Genomic DNA, 12,749 nt, shown 5'->3' on the forward strand with positions numbered 1-12,749 from the left:
TCATTTTGTATTATGTCTGAATAAACAAAACAGGTCTAGGTAAATAATTTCAAATTGTCCTCTTAGTTACAATTTCCTAAGTAAGCACAGTAAAACTAAGTCCATTATACATGTATCCATCTGTTTGGGGGAGCAGCATTTGTCAGTTGAGAATTTTTCTTCTATGACCATTATCCTAAAAATGCCTTGTCAGAGTGACAGGGATGCTCATTACAGTGTAATTTATATAGAAAAAAAAAATGGAAAGCTCCCATTCTAACACATTTATCAACAGAATATATTTTGCAATATTAAAATGATATTGTAAAGACTACTTAATGGCTGGAAATATATTCAGAATATTAAGTGAAAGTGATAATTAAAAAGTAACATGTAGCATATGATCACATTTTTATAAGTATATATCATGCTAATATGATTTTTATACCATAAATATGATTATTTTAATATATGTAGGGTGAATATGCATGTCATTATTAAAAATATTTTTTGGAATTACTGTTATTACTATTAGTAAGTCAAAAGATGTGGTCCAGGACTTATAATGAAAAGGGATGGGGTTGCCTCTGTAAACCTATTGTTAAGTCTTCTGTTTTCCAAAGCTGTCCTAACTATGAAATGGACATGAAATGTTTCCTTTGCTTTAACACTATATATACTGTACACTAATTTGGAAATGCACAGTTAGCAAATTTCAAATAAATGTCTAATGAAAATGTAAGAATATTTTAAAAATTAACAAAAAGTCTGGGAGCAATTATCCTTCTTAATGTTTTCTTTAGAAGTAGGTCTCATTTTCAGATGGTCAAGTGCCCAGAAGTAATACTGCTGCTTGCCATAAAATTACAGACAAATTAAATACATTAAAAACACATTAAATCTTAAATTTTAAGATTTTAATGTAAACAATTTTAGAAAGTATAAAAGGTATAAGCAAATTCAAAGACCTTACAATGAAAACTACTTTATGCATTTACCCAATGTTTCCCAAAACCTGACACCTACTGCCACAGAATTTAGACAGCAATGATTTGATAAAAATATATATATATACACACACACACACACACACACACACACACACACATACAAAAATAAGATAAATTATATCCAAATTGCCTCATCAGAGCACTCTGAAAAGTAACAATATTAGTTGGGTGTGATGGTGCACACCTGTAATCCCAGCAACTCAGAAGACTGAGACAGGAGGATCATAAATTCCAAAGTAGCCTCAGCAACTTAGCAAGGCCCTAAGCACCTTAATGAGACTCTGTCTCAAAATAAAAATATACTGGGGATGGGGTTCAGTAGTAAAGTACCCCTGAGTTCAATTCCTGGTAAAAAAGAAAACAATAATTAAAATAATAATATTGGAGTTGTGGCTCAGTGGTAAAGCACTTGCCTGGCATGTGTGAGGCCTAGGTTTGATCCTCAGCAACACATATAAATAAATAAATAAGACTGATTGAAAACTAAAAAAAAATTCTAAAAAAAGAATGTTAAAAGATATATTTAAAGAAATTTAAAGAAAAACCCAAATGCACTATTATTAAAGCAAAAATAAGTAAAATGTTCTTAGTACTGGGCCATGTGAAAAAGTTGCAGTTTTATTAAGAGTGATAAAATAATATCATCCCACTAATTCAGCAGCTGAAAAAATCTTGGTGGGGTAAGGATAAAGGATTAAACAACACAGATAGGCAAAAAATTGAAAACAAATGTTGGGCCTCATTATTACTATATTTCTGATATGTACTGTCCTCATATGCATTAACTTTGTAGACTATAAAACATTTTTCATGTCAAAAAATTTTAAACCTATTTGTAAGCAAACAATTCCTTGCTAATCAACCTTTACCTATCTAAACAGCCTAACATGCATATTTCTTAAAGTCATTTGTGAAGAAAAAAATGACTAGTTAAAGCATACCTGGTAACATCACAGTGCCATCTTGTTCCAGTGTTTCAGGGCTTATTCTTATGGCTGTCATGCTGTGGTTATTCACATCTCTATATAATAAATAACCCTGGTAACAGAAAATGTTCCTGTGTTAAAATATTTTTCATTACCAACTTCAGCACAAAAAGGCAGCCATCTCAATATTACAATTTTTAAGGCAGAATCAACCAGTATTGTTTTATAAGTACCGCGCACTAACCGATTGCGCCACTGGAGCTCCAAGAATCAACCAGTATTGTTTTATAAAATATATTAAATATTAAAAATAAAAGAACATGAGTATATTTAACTAGAGGAGGAATCGTATACTCTAAGGAATCAATTTTAAGACATGCTATATTTTCAGATAAATAGAAAAGGCATACTAAACAGGAACCATACAGCACATTTGTTCAAAATGATTATATCACTCACTGGTCATGGAAATAACAGAAATTGATCACTGTTTCCTTTTTTCTTTTTTTAATGTTTTTTTAATTGTTGATGGACCTTTATTTTATTTGTATGTGGTGCTGACAATCGAACCCAGTACCTCACACATGCTAGGCAAGCACTCCACTGAGCTACAACCCCAGCCCCTGATCACTGTTTCTTTGATAAATATTTTAAGGAAAAATAACTAAAATATATAAGCTGCTATTTCAAAAATATTTGGATGCAGTGGTGTGCCATTGAGCACAGTGCCATAATAATATACTTTCCATGGCTTTATTTCCTAGATAAAACATAGAAGGCTGGCAAATAAAAAATCTGAAGAGACAATATGAACCAGGTTGTTTTTAAAAGACAATCAAATTAATGGTTAATTTGATATGTAAAATTTAATTTCAAAATATTCCCAATAGTTGCTATGGCAGGATGTTTCATAATATAACAACAATAATAATTTCTTTAGTTTTCAAACACTTTCAAGTATCTTTTATCTTTTCATGCTGGTAATAGAACTTGTGAGCTCAGCGAGGCAGGAGTTACAGAGAAATTTTTATTCTTCATCCTTCTATAAGGGAACATGTCTCTTAAGAGGGTACAGTCGGGAAATAAATATTTCTGATCCCTTTTGTCCATCTTTCAATTTGCTTTTCTCTATGGTAGGAAAAGAATATATCTGACTGCTGATCTAATGAGACATAACCATCTGTCTCTGTCAGGGAATGGGGTCATAGCATTAGGAAAGGATGATTCTTTGCATGATCCTTATGCAGTTGGTTGTTCACTGGGCAGACCAAACACTGGTTCCTAGCATAGTGGATCTAGACTTAGAATGGAAAAGTTTTTGACAAGAAGCCTTAATCTGACCTCAGGTCACATATGTATTCTCAATTCAGATTTGCTAATGATAAAAAAGGCCTTGATTTTTACTCAGATTCTCACTTAAGCAAGAACTCCAATGAAGATATTTTATTACCTTTTAACAGCTAAACAGCACAGGACCAAATGAGTTAACTGCCCCCAGTTGCACAATTATTAAGAAGCAGGACATAACCTAAAATTAAACCTCTTATGAATTCTGAGCCAATATTCTTTACATTACACTATACCACTGTTATAGCCAGATTATTAAAAATACACCATTTCTGTTTAAACAGAGGATTTTTAAAAATTGATTTAACAAGTATGAACTCCATGTTTTAAAAGATAAGGACAGTTTGGTTCATAGAGGATATTCTCCTACCTGAGCATACCCTAACCAAGACTTTTTTTCTCTCCTGTTTCTGATGCGGGATGTAGAATTATATATATGGCCCTGCAAAATAACAAAAGTTAGTTATTTACAGTTTCATAATCAATAGTCAATGGAATGAATGAATACAAGTGAATGAATGCAATTTAAGGCATATGTTTTAGTTATAGCTATCAAAGAAAAATTGTAACATTAAAATCAGAACAGTACTCTACAAATGAAGCCAGAAACAAACAGAATCCAATTCAGTACAGTTACAACTCTATGATCAAGAACTGTAGAAAATTGCATTACCCTAACTGTTCCACTGTATCCAGAGCCTATTTTGTATAATCCATCCTTGCATAAGAGATAAAGAAAAAATCCATCATTCTGAAGTAGACACTGGTCATCCTCATCAACAGATATTTCTTTTAATGGCCACTTGTGCATTAAAGCTGCTTTCTTAATGCCATTACTGAACCAGTCCTGAATTTGAATTTTTCCCACCAAAACAGCCTGTACACTTCTCTGTAGTGAATTTAGTATAGTTGGCACCTATTCAAAAGAAAAAGAAAAAAGAAAAACACATTTTAAAATGTTCCAAACACAAAAAAGACAAAATAAAAGATATTTTCTATACATATTATTTCTAAGAAAATGAATTGGTCAGAATGATCATGTATGGCATGTTAATAGAAAGTACAAACAAAAAGGTCATCAACAAGAAGCAAATTTCAAGCAAAGCAGACTTCTTTAATCTAGGATTCTACGTCTTTTACCAATTCTGTAAATGCTGACCATTATTTCAAGTTCTTTATCTCCATAAACTTATCATTGCCTTATGGAGCTCAGATTGTATTAATACAGTAAACTGTCTCATTCTTTTCACATTTCTTATTTCATCTTTCATATTTTCTCTATATTTCTGTTCTGCATTCTGGACAATTTCTTTCTCTTTAATCTTTCAATTTGCTATTTCTATCTTCAACTGTATTATCTACTAGTTAACCCATCCCTTAATTATCTACTTGTAATTATTTTTCATTTCCAAAAGTTCAACCTGACTACTCTTTATATTCTCATTCCTTAGTCATAATTTAAATATTTTCTCTTAAATATAAAATAATTTCAACATTTAAAAACTTGGAAGGATTGATTCTACTGTATTTGTTTCCTCTCTCAATGGTGGTGTTCTTTTTCCTTTTTTCCCTTTTTTTTTTATTTATAAACTCAAGTGCAATAGTGTTTCCTCTGTAGGAGGTCTCTGATATCTGCAGTTCATATCTCAAATAAAGGATTTCTTAGAGGCCTTTAATAAGGCAATTTGCAGTACATTACCACCTTACCCTACTTTAAACACTCTGTTAAGTTTTTTGGAATAGGTAATATACATTTGGGTGTACAAACAATTTGAGATGTTACTGAGTTACACATTCCAATGAAAGACTTTTCTTGATCAACACACAGGCCAAGAAAGATTTGTGAATGGAGGTGGCAGAAGGAAAGGGGTGAAATAATAAAGAACAATGCTAAGAGTTTTGAGGGGGCTCTTCTGCCCATCGTGGCAGTTGTCCAAGGGGCCTGAGAAAAGCAGATAACTGGGTCTTAAAATTACAACTTATTTCTCAATTTTAAGAACCATCTTAAGGAATTCAATCAAGTTTGCCTATAGAGAGGACTGTTTTTCCCCCTACTAACAATGATGAAAAGTTTACTTATTTATCCTAGATATTAAAAGTTCAAAATGTTAGAGGCATAGCTGAAGTAAATCAGAAACAAATCAACTTATGACAAATCATAATCAATAAAAATATAGCAGATTGATGGCACATCTTTTTCTTTCAATATAAAGAAGATATTTAAAACTATGAAAGAATTCTATGCTTGAAAATTCAGGGCCAAATGAAATATAAGGGGAAGGCAGAGACAATGCAAAGAAAGATAAGGTCATAGTGCTTATACAAAACTAAGTTCTAGATTCAAGAATTTTGCCAAAACTCATTTTATTATCTTTAATGCTACAGAGTCAACACACATGTAGTTTCACTCAAATACTATAGATTGTTTATATATCAACCTTGGAAAGATCAAACTCTTATATAATGAATGAGAAAAATCATAAAATTCCCATTGACAGGAACAGAGATAAAACTGCAATGTAGCATCTTATAAAATGTCTAAGCAGCTATAAACATAAAATACCTGAATAGTTTGGCAAGCATGACTACCATTGTTAGTGAGGATAGCAGAGATGGCCTGAAGTGTCCTTCCTGTTTCTCCCCAAGAAGCCACTAGACTAAAGAGGCAAGCACAGGAAAGTGCTGTCAGGGACTGTCCTGTGCTGTCATTCATCCCAGTACTCCGAACAGTGATTTCCAAAAGGAGCTGGAAAAGAGACTCTGCGGATAAAATAATTGGATTCAATTACATTCATCTGACATATAAAACATTATATGGTATATTTATTTATTTATACCTTGTCTCTCTAAACACAAAATTTAAGGTAGCTAGAATACTTACTTTGCATTAGTTTCTTTCTATTTACTCCCTTTTCCCCATAAGTTAAGACATTTATGTAACAAGGGTCTTAGAGAACATTTTTGGTTCACTGCCTCATTTTCACAAATGAAGAAATGAAATCTGTCTCTAAGATCATAAAAAACAAACTTGTCTGCAGGCATTCACATATTTAAGAAACTCATCCAATCAAGTAATAGACTACTCACTGCATTTATTTTTACCTTTTATATTGGGAGGAGTATGGGTTTCTTAAATTGTTAAGTGTCTAGAAAATTACGTCAATACTTGCAAAACAACAACAGAATCCACAAAATATATACTATAAATTTTAATATAAAAATGCTTTATTATTAATATAACAGCAGGTTACACTAATAGAAGGGGTATATAATTCACTTATATCCTAGAAAAACCTCCAAGGAAATGAAACTGAGACACAAAGAGGTTAAAAGACTTTCCTAAATCATAAAGCTACGCAGTAACAAAGATGGACAACTAACACAAGAATGTTCTTATGATAAGCAGAGGTCTCTTCACAAAACTCCCTGAACAACTCCATCTAAGATTAAATCAAGACATCTGGGTACTTCCTCAGTAAGAAGGACTGAAAGGCCACCTGTGGTTTACTTGGTAACTCACAGAAATTTAAGTGTCCTCTACCAATCATTTTTCATATCAAATCTCAAATAAGGCCCTATTTATTTATTTTCTAATTAATTCCTCTATCTCTCTCTATCTTGATCCATCAATTCAATCAATGCTATCACCATCTCTTAACTAGGCTACCAAAAAACATTCACAAATTCTCTTCTACCATTCACTTTTCCCACTTACAGCTGGAGAGATTTTTCAAACCAAAAATCTGTCAGCCTAAAATCCACTCACTCCTTTGTTAATTATTTTCCCTTTTCTTCCCTTCTCCCCATTCCTCCCCCTCCCTTCACTTGTCTGTTTCCAACCTATCCATCTTTCCCCTCAAGTATACTTCCTTCTCTCTAGCCTTTAATATATATCTCTTCTATTTCCCCATCCTTTCTCCTACCATTATCCTCAGCTATTCCGTCTTTTAATTATTCAGCAAAAATTTAATGAACTCTTTCTGCTGTCTAAGAACTACTCTAGGTCAGAATAGTACACTAGCAAATAAGACAAAGAACATCTCTACCCTCAAAAAAGTTAAGATTCACATAGAAGAAAATCATCAATAATTTAGGCAAATAAGTGCTATAAAATAAACAGATTTTTTTAAATGTAATGAGATGGACAATGACTCTCCATACCTCCTAGCACCATAATCAATCTTCTTAACATGGCCTGTAAAGCTCCACATGTCCTTGCCTCCTCCACCACAGGACCTTTCCTATTTTAACTGGGTGTGGTGTGGATGCCTGTCATCCCGGTGACTCAGGATTGGAAGATTCTAAGTTGAAAGACAGCCTCAGAAACCTGGTGAGGCCCTAAGCAACTTAGGGAGACTCTATCTCAAAATAAAAAGATAAAAAGACCCTCCCTCCTTTTACTTTCCAAATTCTAGTCATATTGGTATTTCTTCATTCTTTCTGTCTCAGCCTGACTACATACTGTCCTTTCTGTCTGGTATATTTATAACCTGGTTTGTCCCTTCCTATTCATTCTCCAAATCTCAAATGTCATACCTTCTGGAAAAATGAATCTCAGAACTCCCTCTACTCTCCTCTATTCTATTTAGCCTCATTTCTAATTATACATGTGTCAAAATCTCTAATGCTAAACTCCATAGTAACAGCAGTGGTATCAAACACTCTTAGTCAGATTGAAAGTACTATTACACATTTAAGTGAATACTTCAGAACATATATCCTGACCTTGAACAAAAAGATAGATAACAATAAAAATTTGTTTGCAAAGAATCTTAGTATACACTGAATTCTCAAGATATTCAAGATACTCTAACATTATTACCTTATATACAAACAGAGATAGGAAAAATTGTGGTATATATGTGTATTAAGAATTGCAATGCAAAAAAAAGTACATGTATAATGGCATAAATATACTATATAGAAAGAGATACAAAAAATTGTGCTCTATATGTGTAATAAGGATTGTAATGCATTCCACTGTTGTCGTGTATTTAAAAAAAATAATAAAATCAAAAAGAGTATTATAAATGTACACATATTTTCATGAACAATGAAAATAACCAAATAAGGGGTGGGGGTCTAGGTAATTAATGTGATTGTGGTATGAGATCAAATAAAAAAAGCAGAGGCAAGTTTTTAATAGAAGTTTAGTAGTAAAAAAACCAAATTACTACTTATATCTTGGAGCTGGTTAAATAAAATTAATATGAAGTGGTGAGATCAGAAGCAAGCACAGAAAAGAGAGAAGACCAAAGATAGTATAGCACCATTTGAAACTGCTAACAAGGAGATAAAAATGAAAAAATAAATAGGGTGAAAGTCTTAATAGACAGAAGATGATTAGTATGTGTTATAATTTCAAAAACTAGTATTAAGAACATGATCTACTTTAAAAAGAATTAAAAAAAGAAAGTATTTAGGTAAAGAAAAAAAAAAGTGTATGGGAGACAACAGAATGGTAGAAGACCCAAGAGGAAAGAAATGATTAGCGGGGTGTTCAAAGTACAAAAGATGATTTCATGGGTTTAGTGGTTATTTTAAATACTTCAATTATTTAATGACTGACAGAGTTAAGAAAAATCAGTGCAAGGCCAGGCTCAGTAGGCAAGCCTGTAGTACCAGTGATGCAGGAAGCTAAGTGAGGAGGATCACAAGTTTGAAGAGCCAGCCTTAGCAACTTAGCAAGATTAAGTGCTAGGGAGGAATGTAGCTCAGTGATAGGGTACTTCTGGGTTCAAGAGAAAAAGAACAGACCAGACTAGAATAGCACATTATTCTTAAAATAAATCAAATCTTCAGTAAAATGCTGTTACGTCAAATAGCACAATATTATTATGATCACTGATGCTACTGAAACAATCACCAACCTATCAAAGGATAAGAACATTTTAATAACTGCATGTGTGGGAAGATGGAGTGGTGGTATTTTTAAAAATCCTCAGTTTGTTTTCATGGTGAGCATTCCCCTTCCCCACCAACACAAAACAACAAAATCAACACAAAAACTAAAATATCCCAAGTGAACAAAAAACAAGAGAAAAATATGACATGTAATTAAGTTCATGCAATTAGGTTCTCAACATGTGTGTCTAATAAAAATCTAAATAGCCATGTAGAGAAAAAAAGAACCAAATTCTACTCCAAACTAATAGTGTAGTCCCCAGACCAACATCATAAACTTACTCCAAATACAAATTCTTGGGGCCCGTTCCAATTCTACTGAGTGAGAAACTCCACAGGTAGGGCCCTGATGACTCAGACGCATGCTAATAATTGAGAATTGCAGCTTTAGTAATTGTGACAACTTTCCTATACTACCTGAAGGATCTAGAAATTCTAGACTGGGACCCATAGTTAGTATTAAAGAAATAAGCCCATTAAAAATTATGCTTCCATCCATATTTCTATTCCTTAACACTCTTGTGTGAAGACAGTCAAAGTTCCTATCTTGCTTATAGGATTATATGTTGAGCCTAGGTCTCTGGCAAGCATCCATAAAATTTAAACTCACTTTAAGGAAAAACCAATATTTTTACTCAATGAAAACTAGTAATAAGTCACAAGCTTTCTCCACAACACAAATATATTTTTATTTATAATGAATACAAAAGAAATGCCCATTTTTTTTAGAAACTGTTTTATTTTCTTTTTCTTTACTTTTTTAGTAACAAGTAAAGTTATAGAAGGTGAAATGTTAGCCATTTTGGCCAAAGGTTTAATAAAACTAATTTAAGTTAATGGTGATTTTAAGATTTGTAAAGTACTTCTAGTTTTCAGGAATTTTTGTTTTGCTTTTACCCCATCATTACTATAATTAGGAAATATTTGTGCATGAACTATAACTCTTAAACCATAATTTCAGTGAAACATAGCAAAACCTGAAAATTTATATCCGAGCTATTTCAGTACACAATCAGATAGAGGCCAAGTTACAGGAGCACACTGCATGTACTTCCTAAGAGAACTAATTCATCATAAACGTTTCAAATCAAAGTTGTGCCAATTAACCATTTTGTTTTAATTGATTAATCTTTTAGAATATATTTTTTAGTTGTAGATGGAGACAATATCTTTATTTATTTTTATGTGGTGCTAAGGATCAAACTCAGTGCCCCACACTTTCAAGGTAAGCACTCCATCACTGAGCTACAGCCCCAGCCCTGTTTAATCTTTTGATTGGAGTCTTAAATTGGAACAACTATTACAGAATGAAAATTGTTCCAGTTCTAAAACCAGTTAACCCTGTGCTCTCTGATTTGTGAATCTACATTTCAAAACAGGATGTGGGAAACATAGTTTGGTAATAGTAAGCATATTTTAGAGAGGATAATTTACCATTTTACTATTATAAAATGAGTTGATGTCAGATGATCATTTTATTTTAGGGCGGAATTTTGTTGTTGGGAAGAAAAAAATGAATGAAAGAAAAATTATTTTGCTTTTATTTGAATACTGGAGTACTAACAACTTATAATAAAACCACATTACAGAAAGTAAATAAATATTTGAAATTTAGCAAAATAGCCATAGTATTCAAGTTCTGAAATTTTAATATGGAGAGTCATTTTCCTATAAGTGAGTGTATCTAAGTTATTAATAGTCACACCTGATAATTCTGCTGACCATAAACAGCTAACCTAAAATTGAAGATATTTATGTGGAATGAACACTCTGTTTTAAAAATTAAATATTTTATATAAAAGTAGGAAAAAAATAGTTGAATTGGCTCTTACCCAGGACTTCAGGTGGCTCTGACTGCAGGCCCTCTGGCTGCTGTCCCTGAAGCACATTCAGCAGGGCTTGGAGGCTCCTCAGACACAGGGATGGGTGAGAAAATCGTGTCTCCTTGATCAATTCAAAAACTTCACAAAGTCCAACTTCAATAATCTATTTAAGATAAAAAGAAATTACATTTTATAACATGTAAGCTAATGCCACTTTCCACACAGTCTAGTTGGTACAAGTTACTTCTACACCCAATGAAAAACTGTTATGATATTTAAAAGGCAAAGCAACAACACATTTAGAGAAAAAAAACCTAGTGTATTTAATGTGAAGATTTTGAAAAACCATCTGGTTATGAGATGGCTAAAAACAAGTGGCACTGTTTAAAAAACAGTTTTAGTATTATGAAGCCATAATATCACAGCATGAAAACAACTTGTAACAGTGAACTGGAGAGTAGAATATGTCACTCAGAAGAAATAAACTTTATTAATTTACAAAGTTCATTTGGTTGTACTCAAATAAAACTCAGGGCTTTTTTTTGTTAAGTCAGGTTAACTGTTACTTATAACCATAAATATAAACAACATGCAGCCAAAAAATTTTTAATCTTTCATCTTAGCCCTTCCATAATAATATAATGACATATTATTATTTATAGGTAGCATCCCTTATTCTTGAAAATTATCATCAAAAAAACTGAAAACTGCTTAGCCAAAAATATCCCTGATACTTTTATTTAATTATAATAGTCCTCTTTGGGACCAAGAAAAATATGACTCTATTTAGCAAAACAGATAAATCTATAACTAAAGAGTAAGAGAAAATTGTAATTTAGTAGTATAAGGATATACCTTCAGAGGACTGATGAAACAATAGACAATGAAATTCTATTTCTCAATCAATGTCAACATTTTGAGAATAATACTTATTTACAGAAGCAAGAAACAAAAATAGTTAAAATGAGAGTAATTTGTATAAATGCCCCAAAGATAAAGTCTGTTGGACATAATGGTGGAAGAATATTTTCTCTGTTGAGATTTTTACACTAGTTCATATATACAAGCACTTATTTTCTGCAGCTCACTATAGAAGATATGAAGCTATATTTGGGCTCTTGTCTTCTAAGAGTTTATAATCTAATAGGATAAATAAAACATGTACATAATTCTTACCTATCCCAGACTTCTATTAAAGCACTTTTTATATTAAAGTGTTACTATTTGTTTCCATTGCTCAATTAAAACTGGCACATGGTGGGCACAACATAAATAGTGATTTATTTAATTACCCACTCATTTTGTGTGTTAAAAAGCACTGCAAGTCAGAAATATATTTTCCAGATAAAATCAAATCAGTTCTAGGCATGTCAACTGTTCTAATTATCATTTGCAAGGTTTCTGAAGAAGATAAACCCAACTAGTAGAATTGTTTTAGAGAAGTTATCTAAAATCCTAGCAGGCTTGATTACAACTAAGATTCCACAAGTGTTTGCATACAATTTCAATTGATTAAATCCATTAACTGGGAAAAATTCCACTTGATACAGTTTATTTTCCTAGAATGGACTAAAAAATGAAAACACACTAAGATTTCCATCTGCTTTTGTAATACAGGAAATACAGGAGAAAAAAAAAACTCTAAAGTATAAAACATGGGGGCTCTATTACCAAGCTAGTGTGAGACTCTACATTCTATCATTCTTTAAGATTGCTTATTTTACTACTATGACTTTTCATAAATCTAAGAAGATTCTTAA

The 12,749-nt window shown here is 32.1% G+C and overlaps 1 protein-coding gene across 4 annotated transcripts in view; it reads right to left on the reverse strand.

Moving 5' to 3' along the window:
- The window catches only part of Mycbp2 (MYC binding protein 2), a 280,426-nt gene that overhangs the window by 210,757 nt on the left and 56,920 nt on the right, over positions 1–12,749 (reverse strand). For all 4 annotated transcript variants that reach the window (XM_026407494.2, XM_026407493.2, XM_077795218.1 and 1 more), the window contains exons 4-8: positions 10,999–11,152; positions 5,826–6,022; positions 3,936–4,178; positions 3,633–3,704; positions 1,931–2,027 (exon numbers count right to left, since the gene is read on the reverse strand). In XM_026407494.2, coding sequence (XP_026263279.2) covers positions 1,931–2,027; positions 3,633–3,704; positions 3,936–4,178; positions 5,826–6,022; positions 10,999–11,152 — 763 coding nt within the window. The remainder of the gene's footprint in view (positions 1–1,930; positions 2,028–3,632; positions 3,705–3,935; positions 4,179–5,825; positions 6,023–10,998; positions 11,153–12,749) is intronic.

The sequence above is a fragment of the Urocitellus parryii genome, chromosome 2, assembly GCF_045843805.1.
Source record: "Urocitellus parryii isolate mUroPar1 chromosome 2, mUroPar1.hap1, whole genome shotgun sequence".
NCBI classification, from domain to species: Eukaryota; Metazoa; Chordata; class Mammalia; order Rodentia; family Sciuridae; genus Urocitellus; species Urocitellus parryii.